The 16,089-nt window shown below is 36.2% G+C and overlaps 1 protein-coding gene across 1 annotated transcript in view; it reads right to left on the reverse strand.

Annotated features, from left to right (window-relative positions):
• Positions 1–1,052: 1,052 nt before the first annotated feature.
• LOC103770349 (nipped-B-like protein) overlaps positions 1,053–16,089 on the reverse strand; it is a gene marked incomplete at its 3' end in the record, with an annotated part of 18,004 nt that continues 2,967 nt past the window's right edge. The window contains 2 exon segments of the mRNA XM_008937606.1: positions 1,053–1,235; positions 14,701–16,089. The exon segment at positions 14,701–16,089 is cut by the window's right edge and continues 13 nt beyond it. Of these exon segments, the coding sequence (XP_008935854.1) occupies positions 1,053–1,235; positions 14,701–16,089 (1,572 nt within the window).

A 16,089-nucleotide genomic window follows, 5' to 3' on the forward strand; every position in this document is an offset into this window, starting at 1 on the left:
TTTTTATGTGTATGTGTGCATACTCCTGTTGGACAAGAATTTGAAACTTTATAAAGAAGAAAAAAATAGACTCTCTCTTTTGAACCATAAGAAAGACTAAAAAGCAAAACACTGTGTTTTACAAAAGTTCAGCAACATGCTTATACAGGCAAAGATGGAAAGAGCCTGAACTTGGAAAAAAATTGTTATAAGCAAGATGCCTTCTCAGGCTAACAGCAATAGGCACTTCTGTTATCCTGCATGGGTAACACAGCTGTTAACTCAGACTGAACAGATACACTTTGTTTTAATATGAGTTTCTTTTCAATGTTGGCTAACTGAACTGCTATAGAGGCAAACTAACCATACTCTTATTAACACATAGGAAATCTTTTCCTAACTTCGAGGTATACAACAATTTTTTTTTATGGGAACTTTATCTGACTGCACAACAAAATCCTAACTACAAGGTTCCTCTCTGACTTTGTAAACAGTTAATTCAAGAATACCATTATCAGTAAATGGTATGTGAAGAACCCATCAAAACTAATTCCAGTTTCTCAAGCAACATACTAAGGAAATAATGACTTTAAGAAACTTCTGGGCAGTAAGATTCTCAATTTGCCATGTCAGAAAAACTCAAGAGGTGATCCTTCACTTCTCTTAGCAATAAAACTAATAATAATTTAAAGTTTATTTACTGAAATTTTGCTTTGCATATCTTTGTATGTTAAGTTGTCTGTGTTGCTTTAGAGGTTATTTTCCTTAATCTGATTGGCTAAAAATGTTTCATAGTAGAACTGGCAGGGGAAAAAAAAAATCTAGGCAGTGGCTTCCCCTAAGGTAATTAGGAAAAGAAATTTAACAACTATCCATTTTTCATTTTTCAAATTGAAATCAAATAATTTTTTTTTTTTCAAAGGAAAAAAGGGTTCTTGGCCAAGCAGCTGTCAGGACAGCAAACTTGTTTCCATGTGTTTTATGGCAGCCAACTTAATAAAAAACTGCATCTTTTTGTAAAAGCAAAATACAACCTTCTTTTAGCAGTAGGAACAGAACCACATACTACTTACTTTCAAAAGCTTCTTCACTGTCATTGTCTTCATCAGAACTGATTTCAGCATATTTTGGTTTCTCATTAACTGTGCTACGTTTGCGCTTGTTCATTTTCACACGTTCACAAAGTGGCATGGTGGATTCAATTTCTGCCAGGAGCTCAGGAGGCAACTCCTTTAAAACTGACTGATCTATGCTACCTATTAATGGAGAGTAAGAAGAGCAAATGTGAACCTGAAGATAAAAACAAGGTCCTTTCTCAGGAACCACTTACAGTATATCCACTAATAACACCACAGTTAGTTATACCTGGACGTATTTGACAGCCCTCTTTGAAGTCGCATTTATTATTAACACTACAATGAGAAATTAACATAATAAGCTGCATACACACCTCCTTCAATACAATATTTAACAGGTTTTCTAGCACTGTAGGTAAATTACAATTTCTTGTGCCTCATTAACAGTTCTGTTTGTTCTCACACATATTACTTAATGTACCCAAGACGGTGATCTTCCACTTTCCAGTAACTGGGGACTTACCCCTAAATACAGGCCAAACCATTGATAATCCAACCTTTGCCTCAGATTTTTTTCTTACCTCCTATCAGCAACTTTATAACATAACCCAAATTTTTGCTTGATTTTGTTACAACTGAATGTTAAAAGATCTTTATTTATTATTTCACATTTATCTTCCACGGAGGCAAATAAGTAGACAACATCACACCACTCTCGTCACATTTTGACACTATTGTTAGACCTGTATGCAGTCAGAATGAAGGAGATTTGCAGTCAAAATTTCTACAGCTGACACGAGGAAACCAAATTAATTCAGAACTATTTCTTGGGATATTGTTTATTTTATATCTTATCTTTATTTATCAAGGATTGCAAAGATTTGAAGATTAATGGACTAAACTGTTAACCTCCCAAGAACAGAATAAACACCCTTGTCACAAATTCCTCTGTCTCCTTCTTAAAGCATACTACATTATGAGAGGAAATCACCTGCCAATTGCTAAACACATACACACACACACACTATCCTCTGAAAAATCATCTTCTCAATGATAATTCACATTTTAATTGCATTCACTGTATCACTAATAAAACTTTCTAAAAATGTATTTCCATTTTTATATTAATAGCCTACCTTCTACACCAGTAACAACCTTCTCCTCTTTAAACATCTTTAACTGAAGTTGGAAGAGCCTTAATATGAGAAAATAGCTTCCAGCAACAAAATTGCTTAAAACTCTCCTATATTACTGGTTTCATGTATATCTACATTCACAAAATTGCCTACAGGCAAAAAAACTAGCGATTAGAAAATTATTTTTCCCTAATTCTCAAGTATATTTTTATCTCTTTTAAGTGTATTAAAAAAGAAAAAAGATTTAATGTAAAATATAGGGATTTTTGAACTGAGGGAGGGAAATATCTGTAAAGTAAACCTGATAGCAAAAGTTGTGCCTGCTTCCCCCACGCTGTGCTTACTCTTATTTCTTTGTGTTATTTCGCTATTGTTAAAGTAAGCACCACTTGCCACCATGACCTAAATTCTCAATATTCACAGTGTGGTTGACCATATTGCTGTGACATGATTATTCTTTGTGGGCTGGGCACTTGATTGAAGAGAGGCAGCAGTTTGCCAGGATGGAGAGATCAGCTCCTCTGCCTGACAGCCGAGGCTACCCCGGGTGCTGCACAGCCGCGCACCGGGGCGGCGGTGTCCCCACAACAATTCACGTCTTTCTTTGTGGCCATACAGTGCTTAAAGAGACTTGGCTTACATCCAGCACCAGACTACAGGAAAACTCACATACACGAGTTCTAGGATAATTTCCACAGATGAAATCGCTAGAGGGCCTCAGATCCTGCTTCTCCGACACATACTCCTAATTTTAAGCACTGTTGGTAATTTCATTGGAATCAGCAGGACTACACACATAGCATAAAGCCTACACACTGCAAAAGGCACTTACATGAAAAAGAAGAGAAGTTGCACTAAACTGCCGAACAACAAAAAAAAATCACAGGCTACTACTACTCTCTTATCTCCTACGAATACCTATTCTCATTTTCTGTGCAGATTTAGTTCCTGGGGCAGAACAGTACTTAATCCTTAAAAATAAATAAATTACCATAGTATTCATCAGGCACCAATGAAAAAATTAAAATGCAATTACTTTAAATATATGAAAAAATAACTTCATTTCCTTCTCAAAAGTTCCAAAATTTCTGTGGTCTCCAGGGGCAGAGTCAATTAATGCTTGAACTGCACTTTCTCCTCTTACAGATTTCACATGACAGTGTAAGTCTACCCTTTTTTCTTATACTAGGGAATATGTAAAGCTTTCTTTATTCAAGTAGATGCTCAGGTGCACTTCATTCCAGTAGGGAACAGTAGAAAAGAGAACAAATAGAATTATTGTAAAGTTCTCTGCAACTTATTTTTAAAGTTTTTGTTTCTATCACAATGTTCCCCAGAACAGGTGTGTCGCATGCCCAGTTTCTTTAGCTGCTGAAGACTGTAAATTACCAAATCTAAAAAGAGTTTTACTCGTGCAGTACAAAGGACTTAAGCGTGACTGCACATGTATCTACAACTCTGTTACACATGGAAACGGACTCCTCAGCCTTTCTGAAGAAATCTAGGGTATTAAATACTGTGGGACTCCAGTCACAAGCTTGTTAATATTTTATTCTACTACTTACGCTGAGTCAGGGCGACCCAGCCTTCACTAGAAACATCTTACTAAACTTCTCCTTTTCATAGAATCACAGAATAGTTTGGGTTGCAAGGGACCTCTAGAGGTCATCTAGTCCAATCCCCTCACTCCCCCCCACTCCCTGCCGTACGCAGACACACCTTCAACTAGATCAGGTTGCTCATAGCCCCATCCAACCTGACCTTGAATATTTCCAGGGATAGAGCATCTACCACTATCTACCACAGGGCAACTTGCTCCAAATCTTCCTTATCTGATCTAAATCTACCCTCTTTTACTGTAAAAACATTGCTGTTCATTTGTTTAGGGTAGTAAAAGAATACTTAAAAGAATCTAGTTCACCGTAAGAAACCAGTGAAATGGCAACAAACTACAGGTTATAAAATGCATGGCTAATGCCTTTTCAATTTATGGGATACTTCTCATAAACAATTAAAAGAATATACAGCACAAACCTCTTTGAAAACATTTATAAAAGCATGTATGATCATTTTCAGTTTCCCATTTTCTTTGATAAGTTTGCTAATACCTGGTACCTACTTTTCTGTTTCCACTTCAATCAGTTATATTTGCCTCTAGTTTGTGTGGCTTTTTAAATAGCTAAGGAGAAAGTAATTCTACTAAAAAGCTGCCCCATATGATAGTAAAAATGCTCCAGTAAATTAGCTTTCTGAAGGACCATCCTCATCAACAGACTGTTTTTTAAAACGTGTGTGATTAGTGTACATATCCGTCCAGAAATGGGCTAGAGGCAAGTGTTCTTCAGACATCACATATGCATATCCACAAAACTGCTCTAACTACAAAACCAAATATTAAAAACCCTAAAAGAAAAGTATCACAACAAAATCTTTGTCTTACTGTAAAGATCAGTATGCTAACAAACTCCACACTAGTGAAACTGAAGGGCAAGTCACAGAATAGCCAAAAGAACAATTAATTGCAAAATGAATTATGTGAACTCAAAAGTGAATTTTGTGATCTGAAAGTACATTTGTGAACAGACACTTCTTCAGTGTTTCTCCAAGCGTATGTAATGCTGCTCATGACTTAATAGTTGCTAAATGGAAGAAGAACAAGTTCTTGATTTTGTTTGATTTGCATTATCAAAAGCCTTCTCAGAGAAGATATTCAAGAATCCTCAGATCTTACTGAATACCTACAGAAAATAATGTGTTTTCGCACCAAACAACTCTTGACAAAATATAATACCTCTGGTCAAAGCAGTCAGAGAATATTAACCAAAAATTAATTAGTCTGTAAGCTTCCTCTCATATTCTGTTTTAATCTAGGAAGCTTTTCAAAGGCTTTTGCTATGTATAGTAGAAAGATTCTACAAATATCTAATGGATGTTGTACCTCCATTCTTTACATATGGCTTAAAAAAGTATGGAAAGGCACAGATCTGATTCAAAGTTCAGCATCACTTTCTGTTTGTAACTTAATCGGTAGTTTCAAGTCTGTAGAACTTTAGCTAATATTTACATGTCATATCTTTAGAGGAAACCAAAATCACTTGCCTGGAATTTGCACACAGATCTCCGTAATCCACATAGGTGAATGCCTTCAAGAAAAGTTGAGCATGAAAAAAATGGATTTTTACTAGATCCATTCAATATGGACAGCTCAACTGGTTTTTTTGACACAACAATGAGTGTGTTCCGATTAGTTTCATCTGGCTTGATACAAAAACTTCAAACAAGAAGCTACGGAAAAGGGGTTCACACGTGCTGGTGCTTAGGTAAGCTTGCCAACATCAGGGAGAATACAGCAGTTGTTCCTGCTATAAAATTCAACCCAACGTTAATAAACTCCTGTTATTTTCTCAGTAATTATTTATCTTTACTTTCCAAACCATGGAAAACAGATGTTTTGTTTACATTTTGGTGCAATTTCCAATCAACCAACAAGCCATCAAGGCAACCTACTAACTTCTACTTCCATAATTGGAAGAGACAGTTAATACAATAGAAAAAATCCTTATCAGTTTGCTTACACGGTCACTTTAAAAATGGGTGACATCAAAACGGCCTTTTTGCACATACATCTGGTGTGGGAAATGGACACAAAAAGCTGCCTCTACAGCTCATTTCACAACTGAGGTTTATGTTAATGAAGGCTTCTGCATAAATGAGCCTCCCATAAATACTGTCTTTCTAATTTCTGTGTGCTAATAAGCAAAAATGAAGTTAATACAATTTCATATTTGTAATCTTCATACATATATCTCACATTTGAAAATGGAACTCTTTTCATCTATCAAGACAAGTGCCACTTGTTTGGATTGAAGATATTAATCTTTTCATTTCTCATCATTTAGAAATTTAAATTTAATCATTCCCCACATCATCAAACTTCTACATTAATGAATTGCCAAGCATATTCATTTTGAGAAAATATAACCCTACACAATTCAGCTCAGTTTTGCCCTCCTCTTGTTCCTTTTTTGCCACAGAAGACATCACCTGCTACTGGATTCTTCTGACTTTGCTGATGACTAGTACGGCATTCTTGCTGTTACTCCACAGTGTCCCTTCCTTACATGGTGCCTTGGAGCATTTGGTAGAGTATCCCTGCTTACTGTCTAACTTGCTCAAGTAATTTTGGGTCACCGCTACAACTACACATCTAAAACCTCCTCTGTCAGCCATGTACAGAGGAAGGAAAGCACAGTATTTATGGATTAGCTCAAACAACCTTCAAACTGTGCTAAATCGAGTAAAATACATTATTACTCCATAACAAAAGTGCTGTTTCTTGTGGGCCATGTCATTGCAACTACAACAGCACAGACTCAAGAGATTAGTTCTACTACAGTTACTCATGCAGGTAGGGTTCTCATTTAGATGAAGAACTCAAAGAAAAAAGAGGGGATAAAAGTGCTTCCCTACCTTATAAAGAAGTTTGGAAAATAAACACCTTTGAAAAATAGCTATTACAGTGTAGAACTCCAGCACCACAGTGCAAAGTGCCATCAGACTACCTGTCACTGATGAACAACTTTCTGGTTAAAGCTGAAAGTTTTTTGGCCATCCCTCTGTTAAAATTTAATGGTATTCTTGTCCACCACAAAGTCTGTTATAATGCTCTAGTATGTTCTTTATATGAAACACTGAGTCCCTTGTGATCACAGTCCCTTGCCCACCAGCTTCATACTCCTCCAAATAATTCTGTGCCCTGAAGAGTTTTGAAAAGGGGGAACAGGGAAATTGCAATCATTTTCTCAAAGAATAATTTGAGGTACGAGTAAGGTGCATCACCTTGTAAGACAGAAGTTCCTCTTTTATCTCAGTACCATACCATGCACCGAAAAACACACTATCGAAAGAATACTGATGAAAATAATGTAAGAAGTAGTGTAGTTACTACAGCAGCTTTCCTTTTTCCGCTACCATTCTCTGCCTGAATGTTTATGGAAGGATGTACGGCTACATCCTATGAACATATTGTAATCCTCTACTGAGTTCATTACCCTCAGCTTTTGACTACATTCGTGAATGGGTAACGCATGAGCTGAGCTCACACACACACCCCCATGCCAGAAAGAGGATGAGAGACTCAGATTCCCTCACTATCACTCAATGAACTGTGCCAACAGGATTCTCTGCTGCAATGAACTTGTCGGGAAGGAGAGAAGTTGCGTTAGGAAGAAGTATGTCTTATATCGCTCCATAGAACTTGCTTGAACAGATCTTTCAAAATCATTTTTCCTTAACTCCCCCAATACTGGCATAAAGGGAATGCACTCAGCCTTGAGCTAAACAAAAGAAGGTTCAGACTCTGCTTATATTTCACGCCCAAGCTCTAGCCTTGAAACATGGATCCCAGCCTGCTTGGTGGGTCAGAGAAAAATCTGGACATAGCAAATGAGTAATTCCATGACACAGCAGAGGTCATCATTGACCATATCTAAACAGGTCAGATTCAAAAAGGACTTTACAACAGTACAAAATATTCTCAGAAATAAGAAACATTTTTTGATGGAGGAAAGACTTTTCCAGAGGTCCAGGCAGACAGCAAGGACTACACGCAACACACACTCTCTGAAGACGCCAAGAGAACTCACACTTACATCGGTATCAGCAGTCCCCTCAAGCTATCTGATTGCTGTGGCTATAGCGGCCACAAGTTATTTTATTCCTTATTACTATCCACTGTCTTCTTGTCTTAATAAAAATCAACAAAAGGAGGTTAGAGCAGTCTAGTTTTCCAAGAAAGTTCACAAAAACCAGAGTAGTACTAGGTAAAATGGAGCAAGATTGGCAACTGAAATAAATGCCGTGCTGCACAAAACCCCTTGCTTTTATGAATTAGTGTCAGGGGACTGCTGTTGCATTTTGCTGTCATTGCTTTAGAACATACTGAAATTTAAGCCAACTCAGTTCATTGTACTAAAAACTTATGGTGTTTTGAACAGTTGCAAAACACAGCATGTAATTTTCTATTACTATTGATTTTTGGAATCTAAATTATATGATTGGTGCATTTTTCCCCACCACACATTCTTATTAATTCAAAAACTGACCCATAAGGCCTCACCGAAGAAAAAAGACCTTAGTTAAACAAAATCAAATTATGTCTCATAATTTTTATTCTCATAAAAAAGCCCCTCCTGTATAAGCAATATAATGCAACCAAGATCTTTGCAGAGAATAAGCAAACAAATGTCATGATTTACCTATGAACTGTGACTATGCACACATCAAGAAGATCTGCTTTTTCCTCGCTCCACCATGGAAACATTCTCAGCCTTTATCATTGAAAATACCACATGAAGCTACTCTCACTTTGCTTCTTCAAAGCAATAAGTACATAAGCAACAATAACAAAAGACTGCTGATGGGTTTGCTTTTAAAATAAAATACTACAGGAAATTTGTTCAGAAGATAATTAAATTATGTATAGTTAAGGAATATTTATTCTATGAAAACAACATTTTGGTAATGCAAAGAATCAGTGTCATCCTTTTCTGTTCATTGGTAATGTCCCCATGGAATAAAAATAAATTCCAAATTTCAAGTAAACAGTTTAAATTTTCTTACACAAAACCAGGCACCTAAAAGAGCTGCAAATGTCAAGCAACAGAAAAGTTAATTTACAAAAAAACCAATGTGAGACTTTACTCTGTTGGTATTTTGTCAAATTTACCCTTGGTTTAGAAGAAAATTAGAACAAAAAATTTTGAGCACGTATCCCTGCATGTAAGCCAATAAATAACATCCATACTTATATACTAAGGCACATAAACAAGTCTGCATTGAATATTGTAACTGACATCAGACAAATTGGTGGCCCACATTTTTACATATTGCAACACATTGTTGCAAAAATTATTTATGCAACATAGTCTTAGCTGTTCCCAGAATAAAGAGGAACCTGACCAAGCATCCACATCCACGAACAAAAAGCAGTTTCAGACTTTCAACAAATTGCTCTAACAAATTAGGTAATAAATTTCTCTAAGTTGTATATGTCAAAGTAATTTTTCAAAAACAAACTAAAAATGCACTCCTAAATCTGCAGACAGACAAAACTTCATATTTTGGATGGACCAAAGTACATTGAAACTAGCAGGTTTGGTCAAGTTTATGGTTGTTGCTACAAACTAGATGTGCAACATGCAAAGTTCATTTTTACTACTCGGAGAAAACTTAGGAACAGCTATGAGAGTAAGAATTGCAATATTTACCTTAGCGGCAAAGACTAAAGTAGGAAATAACTCCAGCAGTGTCCAGGCAAAGCGCTGTGCTGAAAATATTTCCTATTGTACTTGTAACAGATCAACACAAGAAAGGACTCCAGTGTGCAACAGCTGAATGAATCCCTGCTGTCTACCAATACCAGTTTATCCAACACCTAATTCTGAAAAACTAGCAACAAAAATGAAGGCCCTACAGAGTATGTACAATGCTCGTACAAATGCTAAAATCCTTTCTGGGATAGGTGCTACTTGGTGCAAAGTGTGCAGCAAGAAGGAAGAACTTCTTAGACCGTTTGATTTAACAGGTTAGATATCGTTTGGCTTTGGCTTTGGCTTTTGACTGAACAATGCCCGGAATATTTTTTAAACAGTGAACCTGTTCAATTCAGAAAGGAGAAAAAAATTAGTCAGGGCTAAATGGACAAAGCATGTATTAAAATGGATTGTCTTCAAACCTAACATATCATTAAATACTTCTAAAGCCAGGAGGGAGAGACAACTCTTCTTCTAAGAGTTCTAAAATTCCAGTTTAAGAGAAATTTTGAAGATTTCAGCTGAGGACAATCTTTACAAACTTCTTCCTGTAAACAATGAAATATATCCTTTTCTTCTCTGAAATGTTGCATAATTTTCTGTTGAACTTTAGAACAAGTTATGGCATGCTTGATCCACCTGGTGGTGCATGTACATATGAGACGCTCAGTGGGTTATATCTCTGGCCTTCCCACATGCAAATGCAGTTGCTACCAGGAACTACAAGCCAGTGATTTCAAATTTCAGATTTGTAGCATTAGGGACCTTCATAATGGTAATCTTAACAAAAGCATAATCTGTAGTAAGCAAGCTACACTGCAGCCTTTCCTTTCCAAAGGAAGTATGTTTTTACCCCAGTCACTTCCTTGCAGCTCAGCTGCTTGTCCCACTGATTTCAGCATTTACAACAGCGTGGCTGTTTCAGCACCAAGAGATTGTTATTTTGGAAATGAATTCGAGTGAACTCTAAAATCTGCTTCATGTATTAACATCCATTAGCTATTTTTATCAAAAGTTTGCCCCTTTTTTTTTAAATAGAAGTCTTATACATGAAGGATTTAAACAGATGTTTAATATTTATACTCCCTTTTTGTCCACTGTCTTCAACTATAGCAGAAAGTATTCATGAGTAGCTCTGCTGTGCTAAATAGATGTCTGTAAGAGGCATCACAAGCTGGCTCACTCATCCAACATAATGTGGACATAACTTTTCATCCTGGAATACTCCCTTTCTTGTCACTCCTACCTAGAAGATGAGCAACTAATTAATTACTCTGCTTCACAAGTGAGACTGTTTCCAGCCGTACTCTAAGACAAAGATAGACCATAAAATCGTACAAATGCCAAATTACAGCTACCATAGGCTCTGAAAAAGTCACCTGGAATTAAAAAAAAAAATGAACTCACCACAAAAATCATAGCAAACCACACAAGCACAGAAAAACCTAGATACGTTGTTTTAACTCTGTGGCATGAAGGTGATTAAGAAGTAAATTTTTTAGCTCACCTTGTAAGAATATGCATGAAGACCACCTTTGAAGAAATTTCAGATCATAGCAGCAGAGAGAGCAGTGTATTTAGAAAGCCGTAATGAGTAACAAAAATCTGTGTCTAAAGTTATGTTCTCCACAGATAACAAAATTCTACAACATTCTATGCAGTGAAGGAGTAGCATTCAGATCAGATTTAAAAATATTTTTTTTTAAACCAATAAACTCTTTTTAGGTGATACAGGGACACCTAAAAGGTGTTTATGCACAAGCCTTAAAAAAACCCACACACTCGCTTGTCCTAGAACTAAAAATGCGTTACACACGTGGCCCTTATTTTGCAAAGGCAATCCTTCAAACGTATAAACCAACTCGGACACCAACGCAGACAGTTACATTTCTCTCATTACTCATATCTGTTTCGTACTTTAACAAAGGAAAATTTGTCTCGTTCAGAACGCAGCAACTGTGAAACTTAACAGCTCCCATCCCAACACAGCTGGTCAGTATAGCTCTAACAAGCAGCAGAGAAGGTACTCGCTGAAGCTCTGAAAAGAAAGGATAGCAAATACAACTTCCTCATGGCAGGTACAAACTCAAATGGAAAACTTCCATGGATCCTCCAACAACGCATCTTTACATTAAACCCAAGATAAAAAGCATTCACACACATTTAAACCAGAAGAAAAAAGTGTTACAATTTCACCATAAGAAAACGAATACGAAAAAAAACATTCTGTAACTTTCCTCTGAGCTATAGTGAATCTTTCAGAATTATGCCCAAAGACCACAAGAGGGAGAAAAAGTCACTTCTTCCTCATAAATGCCAAAAGGAACTGCTGGGATGAGTCAATATTAACAGTTGCATACCATGGCTACACCTCCTATTCATATAATAACAAAATTTCAAACTTCTCTATAAAATTTCATTAAAATGTAACTTTGTCTTTTTGCAGTCAAATGCAAGGCTTTTTCACATGCACAATAAAGATACAGTTTTAAGATTAAAAATCTCCTGAAACAATGTCAAAAGTTTTTTAGACTATCAGTTTGCAAATTATTAATTTTAGCTTAAAACAAGTCAGTTTTACTGATTTTTATAATGAACGGGCATTAGTGCCTTAAGACCGAAGGACGATCTAAATGATGTTTTGAACTAGCTGAAGTAATCCTATTTTAAACGGCATTTCAGATAAATGACAGCAATGATGATGGATGTGACAAAGCCAGGAGAAGACATTTTCTTGGGGGAAGGATGGATGAGAAAGCAAAAACAAAGGACAAGAAATAGAAGGAAGTAAAATAAAGAAATTTAAAGCAAAATATACTAAGCTACACGGAATAAGAAGGATGTAAGAAGTGGAATAATGATGCTAAAAGGCAACACTAGGAAAGATGTACTACAATCTATTAAGAGATATGAGATGAACTAAATAAAGAATGCTTATGAAAATTACACTTCCTAGTGTAGTAACATGTTTATAACTAAAAATGGCACAGAGAAAAACAGTGAACATTAGTTCTCTCAATTGGAGTGAGGACACTGTGGCTTGAATATTTTCTGTGTAAGTCAGCTTTGACAAATAGACTTTGGCTTATGAAGAGATACCTTTATAAATTATGAACCTTGTCAAACATTGGAGTTCACCTAGTTATTTAGCATAATATATCCTAGGAAGTCAGTCACCGGGAAGCTGGGCAAAAACAAAATGTAAAACTAAAAATAACATAAAAAATCTGAAGCTTGAAGTCACTTCTCCAAAATCTGCCTGGCTGAACACTCAAAACTTGAATTGTAAGAGAAACAGTTGCAACATTATTCTTTCCACAAAAGCTACTTCCAGTATCATTGTAAGAAACTTACTCTGAAAACCATACCAAAAAGACTGATATCAGACTCAAACATTTTCTTACCCTGGAGAACATGTCCCAAGTTATTTGAAAGTACATAAGAAATACACGACTTCAGAAAAAAAAAAAATGCACAAAAACATTAGAGAAGTTATAAACCTGATGTTAAAAATAATGCATTGGTCACATGTGACACAGCTACCAGATTCATGTCCACCAGACAAGAGTCATTAAAACTATTACACATTACTAAAACATTTGATTTAAACAACCACATACAATACAGACAAAAAGGTACTTCAGAAAAAATTCAGAAAGCATGCATGCACCATATATGGCTCTGAGGGCTCTAAAATTCACCAATTCACACAAACTGTGTGAATTCAAAAGCTATCCTTCTGAAACGACAGATGAGTTCTATCAGAAAGTTTTCAGTATTGCCTATCAAGACCATAATATTTTTATCTGAAATGTTTAGACTAAACTGACAACAAAGATGTCATAACTTTATGTCTCCCTGCCTATTATTAGAAATGGAAATTGTGCCTGATCTGAACATCAAAAAGGTACAGGCAAAATGTTCATATTTTCAGGATAAAGAGAAAACATTGAGAGGGGGACTCATATTTTACAAAAAAGTAACACACATTCTGAATTATTAAGTCAGAGTTAGAATTAATATAAATAGGTTAGTAGGTAGAGAACAGAAGTAGCACAATAAAGTCATTATACAGGTATCACCTCTGAACACGTGCACATAAACATAGTTATACATTTACAAAGATGATTTCTACATAATTTCTTATCAGATCAACCATGTAAGAAAACATTTTAATCTTGAATTCATGATATACCTGGAACTGCATTCATAAATCATTCTGCATACAGCTGAAATCCTCTCCCCCGCCACTTGATTTGTCTATTTTGAGACATGACAACTCTATAAACATAACTATGTAAGAAATTTAAATGCTTTAAATGCTAAACATCAAAAAAGAAAGAAACACTGACCAGTTAGCAACACTGATTTCACAATGTGAAAAGTGAATCTAGTCTAAAACTACAGAAGCCAAAATCAGAGCACCAAGAATAAAAGTAATCTTATTTTAAAAGTGTTAAATCTTCAGAAGACATAATTGATCAAAGAGCAAAGCTACAAACTATTCTGAATTACTTCCTGACCATATTACAAATTTGAAAATGCCAGCCAATTGTTTTCCAGTTCCCTTCCTCTATTTGCATACAATGGACCCAAGAAGTGATATCTGAATTCTCCATTTCATAATCTTACCGCTACACAGCCTCAAGCATGGAAGCTCCCCAACAGAGCTGTATTTATAGTGTAAAAGAAGCAGATGGGACTTTGTAACTTCATTCTTACTGCATCATGTCAAAACATGTCTTGGAAAAGAGTGTTTCAGTTCCAATTAAACATATAAAAGAATCTTTTGGTTTGTATACACAGTATTTCCCCACCACTTCAGCTACGCTGATTTAGTTACAGTAGTAGTACCAGGGCCTTATACAGACATGCTTAGACCAGTTTTAATAACACATACAGCAGTCACATCTCACAGGCTGAACTAACATAGCTCAAGTGCAGCTTAAAACCATTTAAGTGTTCCCACATTTGGTACTTGCACTGGAGTAAATAAATCGTTTCAGGTACACCATAGCAAGATCTACGAATAACAACAAGCCTGTAGACAAGTTTCACTTAGTTCCCCAAAATAATCATTTAAGCAAGCATACAGACTGTCATATGTTTGCAATAAATTTCGAACCATAGAAGTAGCAAACCTAAAAGAACGGGAGTGCGAAAGATGTAATGCAATTAGTAGTTAGAAAATCTTACCTTTACTGGATTTGGATGACTTGTTCTTGTTAGGTTTAAAACAAGAGCCCCTTGATTTATCTTCTCTATCCTTAATAAATTTCTGCACATCATCCAAAGAAAGCTTTTGAAGGACAACTACAGGCTTAGCTCCTTTATTTAGATCTTCAACTAGCCCAATCTTCTCTACTTTGTCTTTCTGTTCACCTCTAAATTCAGTTTTCCTTGACTCCTGAGTAACATTGCCATCCTTATCACGCTTGATTTTTGGAATGACAAAATGTTTCAATGCGCCAGATCTTGCCCCCAACAAATAACTGGGAAACTCTGCTTTATTGTCAGCATGCGCTTTATTACTATCTACTTTACTCTTATTACCATCTGTCCTTCGCTCATCCTTGCTGTTGGGTGATTTAAAACCAGGTTTATCAGGTCTTGATTTACTAGAATCTCCTTTAATACGAGGGCTGTCAGGTCTTGATTTCTGATCCCCAGAAGAAAACCTTTCCCTTGATTCACCAGACTCATGCCTATGCTTCCTTTCAAATTTCTCAGGTTTTGAACCTTCAGATTTAATACCATGCTTAGAATCATATTCAGTTTTGTTTGCAGATCTCAAATACTCAGGCCTTCTTATCTTGGATGGATCTCCTCTGTATCTCTCCAACTCCCCTCTGTCCTCAGATCTTTGTTTAAGGCTATCATATTCACGCCTCGGTGTATCAGAAATTGAACGCCCATCAGGCCTTTGTTTCATTGGATCAGGTCTGCTTTCAGGTTTTACCCTTATAGGATCAGATTTCACATCTAATTTATACCTAGATATTTCTATTTTCTTGTCTGACAATGGTTTATTGGAGTCCCTCCTATTATCATGTCTATGTTTTGGTGTCTCGGGCCTGCCTTCACTCTTCTGTTTCGGTGTTTCGGGCCTGCCTTCACTCTTCTGTTTTGGTGTTTCAGGCCTGCCTTCGCTCTTCTGTTTTGGCGTTTCAGGCCTCTGCCTTACTTCCTGTTTGCCATTATTTTGTTTTCCCTCATTTTGTTTCATCTCCATTTGCCTGCTCTCATTCTGTTTTGATTCTGTCTGTCTGTTCTCATTTTGTTTCACTTCCATTTGTCTGCTTTCAGGCTTGCTTTCATGTTTAGCTTCTAACTGTTTGTTCTCGTTATATTTGCTTTCCAGCCGTCTGCTCTCATTTTGCTGAAATTCCATTTGTCTGTTTTCATTTTGCTGGATATCTGTCTTTTGACCCTCAAAGTCTGACTTTTTCCTAAAAATTTCAGGATGGTTTTCAGGTTTAAATTTAAGAACTCCAACTGTGTCTTCTTGGGGAATGCACATAAACCCATCATTATACGGTTTAACTTCTTCAGGTTTTTTGATGGTGTCCAAATCCTGAGTTACTG

The sequence above is a fragment of the Merops nubicus genome, unplaced genomic scaffold (genome assembly GCF_000691845.1).
Source record: "Merops nubicus isolate BGI_N331 unplaced genomic scaffold, ASM69184v1 scaffold29243, whole genome shotgun sequence".
NCBI classification, from domain to species: Eukaryota; Metazoa; Chordata; class Aves; order Coraciiformes; family Meropidae; genus Merops; species Merops nubicus.